Source organism: Talpa europaea (genome assembly GCF_964194135.1).
Source record: "Talpa europaea genome assembly, chromosome: 2".
In the NCBI taxonomy this organism is placed as follows: Eukaryota; Metazoa; Chordata; class Mammalia; order Eulipotyphla; family Talpidae; genus Talpa; species Talpa europaea.
In genome coordinates, this window is record NC_140068.1 from 6,393,552 (window position 1) to 6,413,784 (window position 20,233).

At 39.3% G+C, this 20,233-nt stretch overlaps 1 protein-coding gene across 1 annotated transcript in view; it reads right to left on the reverse strand.

Moving 5' to 3' along the window:
* LOC311167750 (nesprin-1-like) overlaps positions 1-20,233 on the reverse strand; it is a gene marked incomplete at its 5' end in the record, with an annotated part of 158,238 nt that overhangs the window by 61,044 nt on the left and 76,961 nt on the right. Inside the window, 4 exons of the mRNA XM_084228799.1 lie at positions 55-147; positions 616-636; positions 5,846-5,929; positions 8,866-8,961. Of these exons, the coding sequence (XP_084084925.1) occupies positions 55-147; positions 616-636; positions 5,846-5,929; positions 8,866-8,961 (294 nt within the window). The remainder of the gene's footprint in view (positions 1-54; positions 148-615; positions 637-5,845; positions 5,930-8,865; positions 8,962-20,233) is intronic.

Genomic DNA, 20,233 nt, shown 5'->3' on the forward strand with positions numbered 1-20,233 from the left:
CACCTCCCTCCACAACACTAGACTGACAGAAAAGGAAACTGTCTAGCACCATACCTGGAAATATAGAATAATGGTCCACACCAAGCCGAGAACAATGGAGGGCCGGCCATCCGCAATATCGGTGGAGTTAATGTTGACTAACTTGATCTGTTTGAAAAGAAAAACGATACTAGGGATATACTAGAAGACTGTAACTCATCTAATTATGCAGTAATTAGCACTTTATTAAACATCAACAAACGTTGGTCATGCCCTGAGAGTGGAACACAGGAGTGAGTAGGTTGTACCACAGATAAACAAGCACTTGGTTTCAGTGGAAATTCCAGGGACATTCATTAAGTGCACACAATAAAAATGACTGAAAACGGATTTCAAAAACTTGTCTAAAGTTGAAAAAAATATGATGTCATACAAGGAATTACTAAGCAAAATGCCAGGCAGGGGAAAAAAAAAAGTGATTCTTGACATTCAGAAATTGACTGGAACTTAAAGGAAACTGAGATGAGCAGTTGAACAAGATGCACTTACTTTGCCTTTGTTACCAAAGATCATGAAACTTAGATTCTCTTTTACCTATAGGAGCCAGGAGTTAAAAATTCAAAAATTTGTACTAACCGGTGATCCTCTGTAAATGGACTGACATGGAAAACAAAGAGAGAAGGTGATATACATACGCAACCTTTCAAGTTCAGCATTATTTGTTCAAAGGGAATAAAAATGTAAAGTAAGTTTAAAGCATGATTTGGAAAAAACATTTTAAAGGCAAACCAAAAAATTCAAGAAATAGTATAAATGGGGGGTTGCAATTGTATGGGGAATATAAAAATAAAATTTATTATTAAAAAAAAAAAAAAGAAAGAAAGAGACCACAAGACTCTTCTTAGGCACTGAGAACTATAAAGCATTCAGGGTTGATAGTAATCTGTCTACAATGTTATTCATTTCAATGTTATTCATTTCAATGTTTTCCCAACGTAAAGGCGTGATTTTCTAAGTCAAAGCAAAATGAGCTTACATCTATCTCAGTTGATATAGAATACAATTAACAACTGTGCTTCCTCCCTTTTGTAATCCCTAAATATATTAGAAAAAATGATAAATTGCTCTTCTAACTTCTAGCTCATTAATTCTCAGCCAAGATTTAATAAACTCTGTTACTCATAATAAAGTTCTGAATTTTGTAAACAGTTTACTTTGAAAAAGATTCATCAGATGCAAAATCATACTTCACTCTTGAAAATTTGTTTAAATTTACTATTTAAATATGAGAAGAATCAAGGTTAGCACAAAAAAATTTTATAAGTAATTTAAGGGACATCCATAAAATTTTGTCTCACATGAGTAACTCATTCATTATGTTTAGAGACAGGGAAAAAATTTAAAACTGCCATGGATTACAAGTGTATGTATTACTTCTATTAAACCAAGCAGAGTGTTAAGACATTTATCACATACTTGTGAAAAGTAAAGAACATCGCATTTCATTAATCTTTTATGATAGAACCTATTGCAACCTCTGTAAACATTTTGATTGCTTCATTTTCTAACTTCAGAATTTTCTTCACATTCATTTTAGTATCCATGGACCACAACTGTCTAGTCCATGCTAATGTAACCATGAGATTGCATGTCATTATACATATGTAATCCATGCTAGTAACCATGACTGATGCATTTCACAGAGGACAGGTTTTTGCTCTTTCCTGCTATATAATTCTTTAAAAACAAATGTGGTTGATATAAGCTGAATTTCCTACCTCAACTATAATTTCAGCTATAAAGTTAACATAATTATTATAGAATCCAAACATAATCTATTCAACTTGTGAAGAAAAATGTTCTTCATAATGATTTTATCTCCTAGAAACTGTGTTGTACAACAGGAACACATATAGAAAACAGGGTTTTTGTTTGTTTTTTGGCCTCTGCTCCCTTAAAAATCCTATTAAATTTACCTAAGTTTTCAGTTTCCTAGAGAAAAGCCACAGGGTCACCCCAAGAGACTGAAGGATCTCCAGAAGCCAGCAAGAGGACACATCACACGGGTAAACCTCACCTTAGCTCTGCCAAACCGGAAACTAAGGGAGCACAGCCCAAGAATTTGTTTTCTAAAATCTTCCAGATTTTGTTGATTTTGATTCATGTTAATGTTTGAGAAGCCTGGACTAGACAACTGTACTTGACCCAGCTGATCTGGAGAAGTCTGATTCTGCAAACCAAAGAGCTGTATGGGCTGATTTGTGTCCCTCCCCAAGTTCATATGTTGAAGTCCTGACCTGTCCTCTTCCCCAAGGTGACTGTATCTGGAGATGCATCCATTAAGGAAGCAATTAAAATTAAAAGAGGCCATAAAGCTGGAATCTCGATCCAATAGGACTGGCAACCTAATAAAGAGGGGAAGAGACATTAGAGCTCTCACTCTCCACACCACAGCGAGGACACAGTGAGAAGGTGACTGTGTGCGAGCCAGGAAGAATGGAGGAAACCAAGCCACCAGCACCTTGACCTTGGGCTTCTTGGACATCTAGGCCCAGATAGTTCAAGCCACCTCGTGTGTATAATCTGTTCTGGCCACCACAGTAGACTAATCAAGGCCCAGTGATGTTTCAAAATACTTGAATTACTTGGGAATAAATTTTGAAACATTTTCCATAAACATCCAGACGACTAGTTTTTCTTAAATTAGAAAATCTAATGACCAGACGCATCACCACTGTACACTAGTTGCTTTCTATAATGATGTATCAGCATAATCATTCTAAATAGTTACACAGGTAGCCAACTATTCACATTATTTAATGATCAACTTAAATAAAGATAATAAATAATTAAGTTTCCATAAAAATCCAGATTACTGACTTTTCTTGGTCAACTGGAAAAGTGGAATCACTGTGCATTCATTTGAGGTAACTATGGTTGGGGATGAGTATTTATTTTTTAACTCACTGGACTATTTATTTCTCTGTTATGATAGTGGAATTTCATCTTTTAGACCTATCTGGATGCCCTGCGAAGCTAGATTTATGTCCCTTGCCCGAACTCTGGCAAGTCTTATTGAAGGTGGTGAGTATTAGCTTAGAATGTTCCACCTGACACCTCCTTGTAGAAAGGAACTTGTGGAAAATGGTGAGTATTAAGATAATAGACTGAAACTGGCCCAACCACTATGGAGAGCTGTGTGGAGATTTCTGGACCTACTAAACATAGAGCTTCCATAGGATCCAGCAATTCCACTCCTAGGTATTTACCCAAAGGACACAGAAACATCCATTCCAAAGAGCACCTGCACCCCTATGTTTATAGCAGCACTGTTTACAATAGCTAAGCTTTGGAATCAACCCAAATGCCCAAAAATAGATGACTGGATCAAGAAGATGTGGTACATATACACCATGGAATATCACTCAGCATTCAAAAAAGATAAACACATGCAATTTGCAGCAACATGGATGGTGCTGGAAGGGATCATGCTCAGTGAAATAAGCCAGAAAGAAAAAGAAAAATACCGGATGGTCTCACTCATAGCAGGAGTCTAGAAAACTCAAATAAGGGACCAGGAAAAAGAATAACTATAAGAAAGAAAATATCAAAATCAACAAATAACTATGAACAAGAGACACTCTATGGGGGGGGGGGCGGGGAAAGGAGGGCTTGGGGTAAAAATAAGGGGGTTGTAATTGTATGGGGAATATAAAAATAAAATTTAAATTAAAAAATAAAAAATATAATAGACTGACACACAGTTCTCATCATATACTAATGGATGCTTTTTATAAGTAGCCGTTAAACAAGTGGTAAAATAAATACACAGGAAGGGGTTTTTCCATTAAGACTTCAGGAGTGCCTTCATTTTTCTACATCAAACTAGATAAGAACCCAAGACCAACCACATTTTCTATTATCTAAAGAAAAAATCTAAATGCAGGACAAATTCAGCACAAATATCAAAGACAAATTCCTGAAAATACAATTGAGATGTGGGTCCTTAACCTATAAAGAACATTACGTAGTAAGTGCAGGAGCACCAAAAAGCCTTTAAAAAGTCATCCTTCCCCAAAGTCAATTCTTCTATGGAGTAAGGAAATGCAAGAAAGGATACCCCAACATGTAATTTTCATGGGTTATTTTTCAATTTAAAGAGATTTGGGGTTGTGGGGACAGCAGGACAACACATTAGATTTTATTATGAATGTCACAAATATTCTCTCTTTGATGAATGGATTATTCAAAATCTAAATCTTCTGCTTTAGATTTTTTTAGCTCTGTCTGTTGAGAGGCCCGAGGAACAAAGAAGTCTCAGGAGCAGGACTCATTCCTAGCGCCCGGATCTCCTACAGGCCATTCAGTAGTGAAAGAAACTTGCTTCTTTGGAGATGTCAGTGACTCCAGGACAGGGGCCGGGAAAAATACAAGATCCACTTGGAAAATCTGTAGTTTCCAAAGTTAAGGAAATGCTGAAGAAGGATGGGGCTACCAGAGAGTAGAGGAGCCAGCCTGAAGGGGTGCTTCGTGGCCAAAGTGGGAGCAACGTGAGCAGCAAAGTAACAATAATAGTATCAGCAATGACAAGCACAGAAGAACTGGATCACAGCTAGAGCAAAAATAGGTGTGCATGAGTCTATGTTGCCACAGGTAATGAGTTGAATAAACAAATAAATAAGGGGAAGAAGGGCATCTTTTTTCTGATAGAACAATTAATTAATAAATGTAGGGGCCTCCCTGGTGGTGCAAGGAGTTAAGACTCAGCCTGTGAGGCTATCCGCAGCCACTGCAGCATGAGTTCGATCCCCAGCCAGGGAGCTGACTCACATGGCGCAGCAGACCTCTCCTGACTCGCCCGCTGCTCCCCTCAGCTGTGTATTTCAGTCAGTCTGCCTGTTCTGTTCCCCACTCTGTCTCTGGTGGGTCCTCTCACCAGCCCCCCAGCCCCCCACACCTCTGGCCTGTACCCCAGTTCTTGTATGCATAAATAAATAAAATAAATCTTTAAAAAAAATAAAATAAATGTAAAAAGGAGGAGGCAAGCACAAGATCATTATTATTCAAATAGCACAGAAAACAATGATTGAAGGCAACTGGGGCTAAACTCAACAAGCCAAAGAAAAATAGGAAAAGAAGCAAAATATTAGCATAATCTCAATTACCTTCCCTAATGTTTCTCAATGACAAAGGGAAAACAAAGGCTACTTTACCATAAAAAGACCCACAGCGGATGACCTTGCTAGGTGATCAAGGTTATCACCACCCAGATAAGTCATCTGAAGTTTATACTCAGCAGTATCATGCACTGACAAGAAGACAACATCACTTCCTTGGAATTCTTGCCTAAAATGTGTCACCTTAGTCTAGTCATGAGAAAATATCGTATCAACCCAAATTGAGAGACCTTCTGGAAAATAACTGACCAGCAGACTAGCAAAGGAGTGTCACAGAGTAGAAGGGACAAGGAAGCCAGTTAAATGCAAGGTGTGATCCGTGGACTGGACCCTGGGGCAGAAGCATGATGGGGGATGGGGGAGAAGTGGTCACATGAAACTCAGGCCTGAGCTTCGGTTAATGGCTGAGGGCCATTCCCTCAGGTTGATCATCCTGCAGGTTTATGGAAGTTCTCAACACAAAAGGAATCTGGGTGATGTGCAGACGTGAAATCTCTGTATTTTCTTGCCTTTTTTTTTTTTTTGCATTTTTGCGCCTTTTTGCCATTTTTCTGCAAATCTATCATTCTTTCACCCTGACATTACACGTGTGTGCTGTGCAGACTGCACGCATGCTTCGACCCGACACGGCAGTGAGAACAGCAGCAGCCCAGCCTTCTCTTTAAAGTGCCGTGTTCGCTCTCTCTTACCTTCCTTCCTTCAAGGAACTTGAGTGCTGTGCCGATGTTAGCCACCGCGTGGATTCGCTTCATCCGGCGGCCTTGCTCGCAAGGCTGTGAGAAGGGGATGAGCAAGAATAAATCAAAATGCACATATGAAAAAGACAATTATAAAACCTACTTAAAAGATGAAAAACAGGGGCTTCCCTGGTGGCACAAGGGGTTAAGTCTCAGCACTATGAAGCGATCTGTAGCCACTGCAGCACGAGTTCCATCCCTGGCCAGGGAGCTACCCACAGGGTGCAGTAGACCTCTCCTGTCTCCCCGCTGCTCCCCTCAGCAGTGTATCTCAGTAGCTCTGCCTGTTCTGCTCCCCACTCTGTCTTTGGTGAATCCTTTTGACCCCCACCCTTGCACCTCTGGCCTACACCCCAGCTCTTATATGCATAAATAAATCTTTTTTAAAAAAAGATGAAAAACAGACTTGAAGGATATTCAAGAATAACCAAGAGTAATCACATTAGTCATCTTCTACAAAGGTTAGCAGGTACAAAAAGGTGTGTTAGCCCCACAGCATTAGGAAGGTGGAGAAATGATTCAATAAAGACATTCATTCTGATAGAATTAAACTTCTAGGGGTAAACTTAACCATAATGTGTATATAAATAACAGATGCCAAGGTTTCCTTAAAATTTCAGAGTACCTTCAAATCATGCAATTTGAGCTCTTGAAAGGCTCAATATAATTAACACTGGTTAAATCTAGAACTGTTTGTGTCTCAGTGTCTCTACCTGTTAAGTGAGAAAGGTGAGAACCTTTCTGAAAAATGCTTCAAGTTCTGAGAACCAACAGCGCTAACTCTATCTGAACGAGCAGGGCACTTAAATAGAAGCAGGATTCTTATGTCAAAATATATACTTTTTCTAGAAACATTTAACATGGCAATTAAAAGTCCATCGAAGTTTCTGGATGCTGTTAGCCAAGCACAATCACAGAATTGTATTGACATTTAAAGACAAACATTGCAAATGACCATTTCAATAGAAGGAAGGTTTCTTCAGTCTTCAAGGACACAGCTGAATTCAGAAGGGTTACAAGGGGACTGATGACTTTAGACGACCAAGCGGTATATACAATATTTCAATTCACTGACTCCCATATCCTAATGCTGAGCCAGTTTGTTTAGCTGATGCATGTCTGTGTATTCCCAATGGGCTGTTCCTATGTGTCTTGTTTGCATTCTCCCAAAGCAGAGCTGAGACAAGGATGTGGGTGCCATAGTTTATTAGGGAGGTGATCCCAGGTGGCAGGAGTGAGGCTATATGGACAGTGAGACAGAGAAGGAGGAAAAACCAAACAAGGGTTTGCTACTGAGGCTTTCCACTGTGGGCGGCAGGGAGCAATCACTCCGAGGACCCTATGGGACACTCTCTGTACAACAAAACTTAGACACGTCCCTCCTACAATTGCTGGAGCATTTTTTAATGGAGTCCCACTTCCACTGAAGGTGCATGGGGACCATCACCTTTATAATGCAGAATGTAGGGCCCCCCAGTGCCTGACAAAATCCATATCTGCTTCTCCCCCAATCCCCAACAAGAAGTCATTCCCAGTAGATCGGGAGCCCTCACTCCTTCACGTCAGGCTGCGATGGTCCACCTGGTGACAGGCTTTCTCCAGGGCAGCCCAATGCAGCACATGCTCCCAGGAGTCAGGTCCTACATGTCCCAGCACAGAGTCTTAGCCCAATTGGACCAGAAGAGCAAAAGCTATGGGCTCGCTGGGGCTTCACGGTGGAGACCCCACACCCAGGGAGCCGAGTAACGTCCACAAAACAAGTCTGAACAGATGAATGATGCTGAACTAGGCTGGCAGGAGGGAAGCATGGATTGGGAAGACAGATTCTGCCTCCCAAAGCACAACCACAGAAAGGCCTCAGGATGGAGCTGCAAAACCCACTGCCCAGCACGCTACCTGGGCACTGGGGGGCTTTGACAATAAAATCCCTGTGAGCAGAAATCCTGGGGCACCACAGACCTCGAGACAACGTGAGGTGGGAGAGCCCAGCAAAGTTCACCCCGACCTCAGTGGGATGGGGGTCGACAGTGCAGAGGGTGCCCAAAGCATCTGCTACAAGATGACTCAAATTAGATAAATGATCTCCACAAAATTAACATCAGCTTGTATTTGCAACAAACTTCAAGAGTTATTTTGTTCAAGCAAAACACTTTTTAGAAAACGTAATTGTCTAAAAAATGATGATTGTGTAATTCTTGCTGAGATGAAATAGATAGAGAGAAAACAAGTACTCCCAGTTTGGGGCCCTGTGACCAGTGTGTTACGTAACACTCTGAATATTGTTTTTTGAGCTCCTTTTTCTTAGTCTGCTAAACATCATTTATGAACAGTTTATGTTTGCAAAAGACTTACTTCGTTAGCACAAATGAAATGGAAAAACATACACCAGAAAAAATACATATTCTAGTATTTGAATAATGTCATAAAGTATACTTTATGGTTCACTGCTGGCTCTGCTGACAGTAAAAACAGATGATTCTGAACAAGTTGTCCTTGCTGCAGATAACCGAAGATGAGGGTATCCTCGAGGTGTGAAAAATGCTACCGTGATTTCAAGCCCAAGGTTCAACAAACAATTACATGAATCCATAGACATGAACCAGTGGTCCTTTCCAAAGCAAACTGTTTTGCAACTTATCTTCCTGGATACTCTATATAGAGATGCAGAAGTAACCACAATTCATTTTCAATGAAGTTCTCTTACTGCTAAGCTTGCTACTACTATATACAATGGTTTACAATCTACCTTTAGTGGATAAAGGTATGCAGGAACTAGAAAGGAAATTTAATCCTTGCTTCCAGAAGTGGCCAGAAGACTAGTGTTTCTTGTGTGTTTCAGACTCCAAGAAAGAAGAAAGAACTCTCTTTTACAAGGATAACACGTATTAACACTCGCAACTCCTCAATCCTGCCCCCAAATTGCAAATGGAAAGAATAATCTGACAAGCTGGGTCACTGGAAAAAATTCTTACCAGTTTCTGCCCGGACAGGACCTCCAGAAGAGCAAGCAACTTCACACCATCTTTCATGTCTTCAAAGAGATCCTCTATCACCATCGGGGGCTTCCGCTATAAAATAAAAATTGAATAAATGCAAAAAAGCCTCTCTAGCAAATCTCTGCCAGTCGTTGTGACAAATTTGTAGGAGAAATTTCTAAATCCTTAAACTCTATATTTTTTAAAGATTTAATTATTTATTCATAAATTTAATTATTTATGCCAGAGGTGGGGGAGAGGAGGTGTGAGGATTCACCAGAGACAGAGTGGGGAGCAGAACAGGTGGATCGACTGAAATCCACTGCTGAGAGAGCAGCGGGGAGACAGGAGAGGTCTGCTGTGCCATGTGGGTCAGATCCCCGACTGGGGATCGAACTCATGTCGCAGTGGCTGGCGATAGCTTGATAGCACTGAGACTTTACTTTAACCCCTGCACCACCAGTTTCATCTCTTGCGAGCTTGCTGGCTATGTTCTATTTCACAGTCTAGAGAATCTAGCAAGTCTCACACAGTGTGACACTGAAGCCCAAGGAACCTAAGTTCAACAATCCAGACCTAGCAGTACTGATCCATTGCCATTACTGAAACATAAGTCAAAGCTCATTTTAAATTGATGGAAGGTCTTCTATTTTTTATAGTTATTAAGATACTTAATACACTGGGGTTCACCAAGCCTTGAGCTAAGGTATATCTTGACTCAGAAGAAAGAAAAATGTGATGACACTAATATTGATGGTCAGAGGAAGGGAAATATTCTCAGATTTCCCATAGAATAAGATTTTTTCCATCTACAACCTGGGTTTAAGTGCCAGTTTTCTGATTTTTAATGGGTCATGTGAAAAGCTTATTGTTGAATTCCTGACTTTTCAACAGTCTTCATTTCTAAAAAAAAATATTAAAAAGATCTGTGTGGAGATATTTAATCACCAAATGTTTTATTGAAATGTGACTTTCTCTACCCACTGATATGGAGATTTTGTATTTCTCTTATGACTGTGTGAATTAGTCTCTGAATGGTACAATCCTAATTTCGAATGCATTTTTCTCTCTTAATAAAATGAACAGCTGAATACATTTTGTTCTCATGCTGTGAAATACAGGTTCAAAAATAACAGAGCTTTCATTTTCAAGCATTCTCTTTTAAATTCCACTATTCACACTGCTTATTACCTATATAGCAAAGATCTAAGAGACTTTATATTCTAAGCATGTACATCAAATTATTCAAAATAAAGTGAGCCATTATAAGGCAAACTCTTCAATCTGAAAAGAACACAATTATTAGCAATTATAGTCATTAAAATATAATCTACTTATCATTCATTAAATACAATGCAATAATAAGAAAAAGTTCATAAATACATGATATATTCAGTGAACAAATACAAGTTTTTCATACACAGGTATCTCCCTCTTTTCAAAAGTTCTCACTTTGCCACTTTGCTTTATGAAGGACCTGGAACAGGGGTAATTAGTAATGGTTTTCACTAATGAAAAGAAATCCAGTTAAATTTTCACTTTCACAGGTCTCCCTGGTGGCACAGGGGTTAAAGTTTCAAGGCTATCAAGCTATCTGCAGCCACTGCAGCATGAGTTTGATCCCCAGCCAAGGAGCTGACACACAAAGCCCAGAAGACCTCTCCCACCTCACCCACTGCTCCCCTCAGCAGTGTATTTCAGTAGATCCACCTGCTCTGCTCCCGACTCTGTCTCTGGTGAATCCTCTCGACCTCCGTCCCAGCACCTCTGGCCTACACCCCAGTTCTTGTATGCATAAATAAATAAAAATAAGTCTTAAATTTTTTTTATTCACTTTCACAACAAAAGGCAGAAAGTGAAAGTCAAATTCAGCATTGGTATTGCAGCAATCATTGTAGAGGCAGCAGCACCAGGTAGGGAGAGTGACCCCACCAAGTCCCTTCCCCAAAAGAAAGAAGTGTATCCTATCATTCCTGCTTTTACTACATGTTATTGTAATTTTAGTTCCTTTGTATGATTTGGTAGGTTGTTTTGGGGTTTGGAAGCTCAATATTTTTCCCTATAAATTAATGGTAATTGCTCCTTTGCTTCATGCCATGTTGTGTTATAAAAGGTTTAAGTGACTACATATACATTCATTCCTTACTGATGAGTGTATTTTCAGGGGAACACAATCGTCTCTGATGTGAGAAGATCTTTTATAACCTTTTGATCAACTGACATTGGTAAATGAAGAAGGTGGAAAAAGCTGAGTGTTGCTGCTAAGCAATTGAACACATAAATAAATAAGCAAATAAATAATAGAGCCATTTTACATAGACAAGTGTATGCCTATATAGACAAAATTATAAAAAATGTTACTGGACTAGAAATATTTCTATCATTTTAACTTTGCTTTCAGAAGGCAATCAAATGCCTATTTATTAAGGTGGAAGAGTCTTTGGGTGTTAGATTGAATTGAGAACTATGGAAAAGTACAAACCAACTTTGAAACATTATTGCCTATCATCACTTCATCAGCAGTTATCTAAACAACTGCTGGAATCTTCCAGTGCAAATATCACACAGCTATCAAAAAGATAACATAAAAGCTGTCTCAAGCAAAGAAAAGGACAAACCCACCCAACTCATGCCAAGAAAAATCCAAGTCCTTATTTACCATCATTACTTTTAGAATTAGTCCAATTTGGCAGTCTTTCATGAAATGCTTTTTCCTCTTGGGGACAGAGCTCTTGAAACATTTTATAACAACAACAACAAAATGACAGTGTCTTATTTTAATACAAACCCAGGTTTTTTAAAATCTATAGTATCTGTATACCCATCAACAGCAATAAAACCAAACTAGAAAAGACCTGAACAATCTACACACAACACAGATAACTCTGAACTCCAGAACTCACACTGCAGAGCTTGGGGTCAGTCTTGCTCATGTAATCATGGGAAGGAGCAATCCCGTAAAGATATAATCATGTCACGACACTTCATTGTGTCCTGCAAAGTTCCTGGAATGATCTGCCCAGTGCATCAAGTGGTTGCAATGCAAGGATTGGCTCTGAAGGTCTACTCTGTAGCTTGAAAAGTCTGTGCAAGCAAAGCCCATCACCTCTAGAACCAGAGCAGCCACCACCTCTGGTTTATGTACATTTCAGGTAGGACATTTTACATGGGTTAAGAAAAATCGAGGGAGGAAAACCCCATCCCGGGACCAGCCCAGAGTATCTGCATGCTCTGATGGTGATCTCATGGGTGAACCACAAGCTAAACAACAGGAACAGAGGGGACAGTGTGAAGGGAAGAGGGGTTGAACAGCAGATGTGAAGAGAGTTACCTCCCTAAAGGTTGGCAAAGAGCCCCCCACATTAAAATGCCAATGAAACCTCAAACCAGATCAGCAAAATCATTCTAATCACTGACAGTAGCCAAATAAAATTAATTTAGTGTCTCAAATATTCTGACATGTTATTCAGAAACTCTAATTAGAAATTGCCAATCTCTTCAGATACAAGTTGAAGCATTTTAAAAATTGTGTGTAATCTGTTTCTCTCCCACTTCCTTTATAAAAGGACTGTGTGATCATTTTCCACCTCTGCTTGGCAAAAGTGACAAGCTAGTTCCCGTTCTTTTTTGTTTCCTACGACAGATAACATAATGATTTCCACTTCCTCAATTAGTTAATTCAAGTCTGAATAAATATCCCCAATGCAATAATTGCTGCCTTCCAGGCCAATCTCAAATCTGCTTGGAAAATTCTGCCATTAACAACTTTCACAAGTAATAAAATTCTTTCCACTATATAGTATAAAAGAGGCACAGCCCCAAGTTCTTTTAGTGAATACCAAGTTGAGCTTATATTTTAGTCTTCTCTTTTGTTCATACTTCATATTTGATCCTAACCAATGTTACTGGCTTAATTTTCCAAATTCATGCAGAATCCAATCTTTGTCATCACTGCCGCTGATACCAAACTTGGTTCTAGTCACCACTGTCTTCTCTTACAGGGATGATTTTAACATCCTAGCTTGTCTTCCTCCTTCTTCCCTAGTCAGTCTGAAGTTTATTCTCAACAGAGCAACTTACTAGCCAGCTCTCTGAGTAGGACATGAACGCCAAAATGTAGGGATTATTTTTACTGACTAGTTAGTTCACTGCCACAGTCTCAGCACCAAGAATATTGCCATGCATACAAACAACATTTAAAAATAGTTATTGAATGAATGTACAAATAAATTAAGTACATTCCTAAAAGAAGGAACGTGGACAAATATTATCTAAATGTTTGTTAATCTGCATAAGCAATGCTAGATCTTTATTTCATCAATAAATGAATGCATTCTATTCTTAAATTTATGCATATTATTAATTTTGAAAAGATGCTCTTCGTGGTAACCTAGCATACTTGGAATAATCAAGCTGTCAGTCTGCTCAGTATTAAAATAGGTTTAGAAAAACAACTAATGGATGATTTCTCGGTGAATTTTATTTTAAATTTTCATCTTTGCTTCTTTTTCTCCTCATGTTCGTTCATTAATAGTCCCACTATAGTTTGAAGTCTGGGGGTGTGATGCCTCCAAATGCAAATGGCCAACAGGCATATGAAAAAATGTTCAACATCACTTGTAATCAGGGAAATGCAAATCAAAACTACCATGAGATACCATCTTACACCAGTGAGAATGGCACATATTAAAAAAACTAGTAACAACAAATGTTGGCGAGGTTGTGGAGAAAAAGGAACTCTCCTGCACTGCTGGTGGGAGTGCAAACTGGTCCAACCACTATGGAGAGCTGTGTGGAGATTTCTGGACCTACTAAACATAGAGCTTCCATAGGATCCAGCAATTCCCCTCCTAGGTATTTACCCAAAGGACACAGAAACATCCATTCCAAAGAACACCTGCACCCCTATGTTTATAGCAGCACTGTTTACAATAGCTAAGCTTTGGAAACAGCCCAAATGCCCAAAAATAGATGACTGGATCAAGAAGATGTGGTCCATATACACCATGGAATGTTACTCAGCAATCAAAAAAGATAAACACATGCAATTTGCAGCAACATGGATGGTGCTCGATGGGATCATGCTCAGCGAAATAAGCCAGAAAGAAAAAGAAAAATACCGGATGGTCTCACTCATAGCAGGAATCTAGAAAACTTAAATAAGGGACCAGGAAAATGAATAACTATAAGAAAGTGAAAATCAAAATCAACAAAAACTATGAACCAGAGACACTCTATGGGGGGTGGGGAGGGGAGGGATTAGGGTCAAAATAAGGGGGTTGCAATTGTATGGGGAATATAAAAATAAAATTTATTTAAAAAAAAAAAGTCCCACTAAAGTATGCACGAAGAGACAGACAGGAGTAAATTTCAATTCTGAATATGTTTCCATGTTCCCCTTTAGCATATAACTTGGCAGTTAAAACAAAACATGCTCTTAATAGAACCTCTAGGGGGTTGAATTATACCCCCTTTCAAAAAGATGTTGAAGGGTCAACCCTGCTACCTTCAAGCCCACAATTGGACCTTATTTGGAAATAAGGTTGTCAGAGAGGCATGGAGTCAAAATGAGGTGACCAGGGTAGGTTCTAATTCAATATGACGCGTGTCCTCACAAAAATGAGAATCTTGGGCAGAGACAGAGACTGGCACAGGTGCAGGGACTGTGCTAGGGGCCCTGCAAGCCAAGTGACCTCAAGTATTGCAGCCACCACCAGACAGCAAAGGAGGGGAAAGCCCCAGCCTCTCGAGGGCTGCGCTGTTAGCCTCCAGAACTGTGCTGTCACCCATTTCTCCTCTAGTCACACACGATGTGGCCCTTTGGGATGGCAGGGCCAGCACATGATGCAGAACTTAAATGCTTCATGATGCTTTTTTTCTGTTCTTATGTGGTCATCCAAAAAGCAGTACCTAAAATATGCTGGGTCCATCCTCAGGAGTTTCCACCTATTTAAGACTGGCAGATAGAGAAAGGACCATTTGTTGTATATTGACAGAGAAGCTCCATTTATGGAAATGCTAACCAATGGCTATTAGAGACCCCTCCCCCAAAGGACTTAGTGCCAACTATGTAAGTATTTCAGTCAAATAGGTGGCACAGGGGCTAAGTCACCATGCTATCAAGCTATCGCCAGCCACTGTGACTGAGTTCAATCCCCAGAGTGATCATTTTATTCTCCCTCTTAAGATTTCTCAGTGTCTCCCACTGCTCATAACACAATGTGCAAATGCTCTAAACAGCTAGTCTTAGACCAAATCTCTTTTTTCTGTTGTCAACCCATTCCTGAAATCCACATTTTTCAAGAATTCAGAACTCGTCCCAATTCCTTTATTATATACCTTTTTTATTCTCACCTGTTAACTTTTGCAAAACTACCCAATGCAAGACATTTCCAGGCTCCAGTTTAAGCGTTTCCCTCTGTGGTTGCCTGTGCTGGCCACGTGCTCCCTCACTGCCTGGAATTTACCACTCACGCTTCACTGTAATTGTGTTTCCTGCTAAGCTCTCAGTTCCTTGACAGCATGGACTATGTCTGTCATTGCTCACCCTGTGTCCACAACCCCTCAAGATGTCTTTGCTGCACAACAGCTAAAAAATGAAGCCTGAAAATATAACACAATTTTAGTACCCATGCTTAGGCGTCCAGGGACTGAAATCCAGTTTTCGCTTACCTTGCTAACTGACCTTGAGATTATTAATTAATCCTAAACTTCAGCTTCATAAGCCGATAAAATGGTAAAAATAATACTTGATTGCTGTTATGAGGATTAAATAAAATAAAAGATATAGTTGCTATTGCTCAGTGATGGGCACATAGTAGAAGCAAAACATTGATAAATGGCAGCTCTGAAATTTGGAAACAAATTTAACCACGAACGATGACCAGTTAGAACTTGATCGGGACCTAACTTAGAAAAATTATTACTTGAAATTAATACTGAATGAATCTAAAAACAAAGACTACTTCCTTTCATTAACAGAGCAAGCAAAATAGAAGATGCAGATTCCTTCTTGAAAAGGAAGAAAATGATAGGATCCATGCTTAACATGAAGCCCCATCAGTTCGATCCCTGGCCAACGAGCTGACCCACATGGCGCAGCAGACCTCTCCTGTCTCCCCGCTGCTCCCCTCAGCAGTGTATTTCAGTCAGTCTACCTGTTCTGTTCCCCGCTCTGTCTCTGGTGAATTTTCTCACCCTTCCCCACACCTCTGGCCTACACCTCAGATATTTTACACAAAAATAAATAAATAAAATCTTTAAAAAAAATATGAAACCCCATTCCTGGAGGGAATTACCAGGTATGTCTAATAAATACAACCTGCTCATTTGTGTTCATGTCACATTAAAATACATTGACAATTTCCGATTTGCAAAGTTTCACGTAATTGCAGAAGCATAAAGACTTTAATTGAAAACAAAAGCAAATATTGAGAAAAAGAGCTGATAATTACCCCCAAGTCTGAATAATGTACGCTTGTGTACTAAAAAATGGCATAAAACACACAGAGAGAAAATTCTTGTTTTTTTACTTTAATAAGATTTTCATTTTAAGAAAAATGTATTTCTTGACAACAGATTGCTCTCTTATTTGCACCCTATCTCTTCACATTGCTGTCATAATATTTATAGACTGCTATAATAGAATGAAAATACCATCAGTAAGAATTTTACTTAATTAGAAGCACATAGCTCTGTTAATTAGTAATTACACAAATCTGCCAAGAACAAAAATGAAAATTTCCCATGCAAACCCCTTCCCAAATTCATCTTGATGAAACATCTGTGAACATCTCCAAATACACCCAAAATTGAATGATCACAGGACAGAGGGATCTTTATTTATTTTGTTCCTCAACTCAACATCACAGCTTTAAAAGAAACATGCCACAAGCTTTAGTAAAATGGACTATTTCCAAAAATGATTATGAAAACATGGATAAAATCTTTCTTTCCAAATAAGAACTCTTTTAAATTGTCCTTTTAAAATAAAAGTTTTATCTCATTGGTTTGCTTAAAAACTTTAACTATGGGATTGCAATAGCATGACATTATCACAGAATTTAGAATGAAATGGTTTATCATTCTATTTGAAGTTCACAAAAACTACTGTGCTCAACTCTCAACTCTCAATGATTCTATAAAATATTTACAACTTGCATACAAGAAAAAAAGTTGATTCTTTTGGCTTTGTATCTGCCATTTAGCACTTTTCTCCTTTCTTGTTCTTTGACATAAAATACCTTAGCACATTATATAGCATAAGCAATTGATGAATTAAAACTAATATATTGATTACCAGCATGACAATATCTTTGACATGGCTCATCTTCTTAATTTTACTGGTAGACGCCAACAAAAAATTATTGAGGAAAAAAAAAATACAACCAGAGAATCTAAGCCTCTCGGTTGTCAAAGCAGAGTAATGGGGGCAGATCTGATTTTTCCGAATGTCCCTTCAAATAAAAGAGAGTGCAAAAAGGAAAGTGTTCTCTAATGGATTTGTGGGCATTGCCTCTATTTGGCAAGATACTATGGTGTTGATAGAAATCAATTGGAGATAAGTACAGATTATCCTTCTGCTACAGTTGCAGTTTTCAAATTGACCCATGAAAGGAAAATATCCGGCCAAGGCAGAGAAAAGAGAAAGGAAAAAAAAAAAATCGTTATCACATTTAGGATATAATGGAGCCACTGTGGATGTCATCATTTTTCTGGGTCTTTCAAAATAATGCAAATGATGCAAAAATGTATAAAGGAAAAAAGCATGTGAGGGTCCGGGTGCCCGCAGCAAGAGGTGTGTCGTGTACCTTATAAAAAAGTCCAGTTTTCCTACTAAACATAGAGCTTCCATATGATCCAGCAATTCCACTCCTAGGTATTTACCCAAAGGACACAGAAACATCCATTCCAAAGAACACCTGCACCCCTATGTTTATAGCAGCACTGTTTACAATAGCTAAGCTTTGGAAACAACCCAAATGCCAAAAATAGATGACTGGATCAAGAAGATGTGGTACATATATACCATGGAATATTACTCAGCATTCAAAAAAGATAAACACATGCAATTTGCAGCAACATGGATGGCGCTGGAAGGGATCATGCTCAGCGAAATAAGCCAAAAAGAAAAAGAAAAATACCGGATGGTCTCACTCATAGCAGGAATCTAGAAAACTTAAATAAGGGACCAGGAAAATGAATAACTATAAGAAAGTGAAAATCAAAATCAACAAAAAACTATGAACCAGAGACACTTTTAGGGGGGCGGGGACGGGAGGGGAGGGATTGGGGTCAGAATGGGGGGGGCTGCAATTGTATGGGGAATATAACAATAAAATTTATTAAAAAAAAAAAAAGAATAGATGGGACAAATAGAGACTAGCAAGGTAATAGATTTAAATTTAAACAATAAGTGCACTTAAATGTAAATGGCCTAAACCAGGCCAGCAAACTACAACCCACAGCCTGTTATTATGAAGGCCTATGAACCTAAGAAAGGGTTTTACAGTTTAACAGAGTTGTAATAAACAAATAAAATAAAACCAAGAAGAAATCAAAAAAAATAAATAAAAAAGTCCAGTTTAGCACTTAGCATGGTGCCAGAAATGATTGTTTATTTTTGGTTACCCTGTGATGAATTTACTACTCTAACACAACAGGAAAAGATAAAGACTCTCTGTCGTAGCTGTCATTAGCACCTCCAAGTGCTGTGCAGGACTATTGAGGGCCTTTCCGATTTGTTAAATTCTGGGAATTAGCATATACCGGAGTGTCATTGGCGGTGAGGTAGGAAACCACAGAGAATAAGCTGGGACATGCTGGACATCTCCAACTCAGCTACAGGATCTGGAGAAGCAAGGAGACAGGATCCTACCCTGCCAGAGGCAGGCAAAGCAGAGAAGGCTGGAGACTGGCACCCGGCAGGGCTGCTGGGGACTCTGACTCCAGCAGCATCTGCAAGAGGACAGGCTCCCGCTTCAGAGGAGGCCAGAGATGTCAGAGGTTTCAGGGGTGGGAGAGGCTCACACTACATCAAAGGCAGGTCTTAGATATCTGGATGGCAAGTAGCAGAAGGGAGGCCACAGGCTGGAGAGGAAAAGAGGCCAGAAAAGGATGCATACTGGGGCCTTGCTGGTGGTGCAGGGGTTAAGTCTCAGCACTAGGAAGCTATCAGCAGCCACTGCAACATGAGTTCAATCCCCAGCCAGGGAGTTAACCTACATATGGCACAGCAGACCTGTCTCCCTGCTGCTCCCCTCAGCAGTATATTTCAGTAGATCTGCCTGTTCTGCTCCCCACTCTGTCTCTGGTGAATCCTCTCACCCCCCACACCTCTGGACTGCACCCAAGTTCTTGTATGTAAAATAAAATTTAAAAAAAGAAATGTCTATTAAAAAAAAAAAGGATGCACATTGACAGGGGCTCTTCCAAGAGCCAGTTATCACATAAGTATGAAAAGAACATAAAACCAGGTAAGATAATGGTAAAACAAACTTGAAAATGAATTGGGCATTTATTCCTCCACAAAGACCCTTTGCAATCTGTTGCTATGGCACACGTTCAGACTTTCCCTTCTTTCTAAGTATCCATTACATATAAAATTCCACTTTGAACATGCTCACAAAGACACTCAACTTCTACTTAAAAAATAAAAATGAAAAAAATCAATTTTACCAGTCAGATTGGGAAACACTGTTAGATTTAAGGGTGCTAGGAGCAGAAGGAAATGGGCATTCTCAGAAACTCTTGGTATACTGAAAGTACCAACATTCCAACTACAACCATCCACTTCCAGAAATTTACCCTAAAAAGAAAAATCACATGCATATAAAACTGTAGCATCTTACACTGTGGAAACAATTTGGGATCAAGGTTGAGAGAACCTGTTTTTGCATAAGTTGAATCAATTTTAATATTTTTCCTGTGATTTGATCTCTTTGCTGTTTTGTTTTGGCTAATGCCTCCAGATGTTTTTTTTTTTTTTTCTTTTCTTTTCTTTTTGGCTTGGACTGATAAACCATTTCCCAGGAATGGAGGACTTTTACTTTCCACAGTGGACAACACCTGGAGAGACTGGTTTGCTTTCCAATGTGAACGCTGAGAAAAATTTTCATCTGAGACTGTAGCCCAGCATCCATATATTTGAGCAACACCATGGAAATGGTGGCAAAAAGTTAAAGGGGGGAATTGTTAGGGGGAAAGGAAGTAAAAAAATAAAAAATAAAAATAGCTGATAGCTATTTGCTTCTGCTGATAGCTTCCTAGTGCTGAGACTTAACCCCTGCACCGCTAGAGAGATCCCTTTTTTTCTGGCCTCTTTTCCTCTCCAGCCTGTGGCCTCCCTCCTGTACTTCTCATCCAG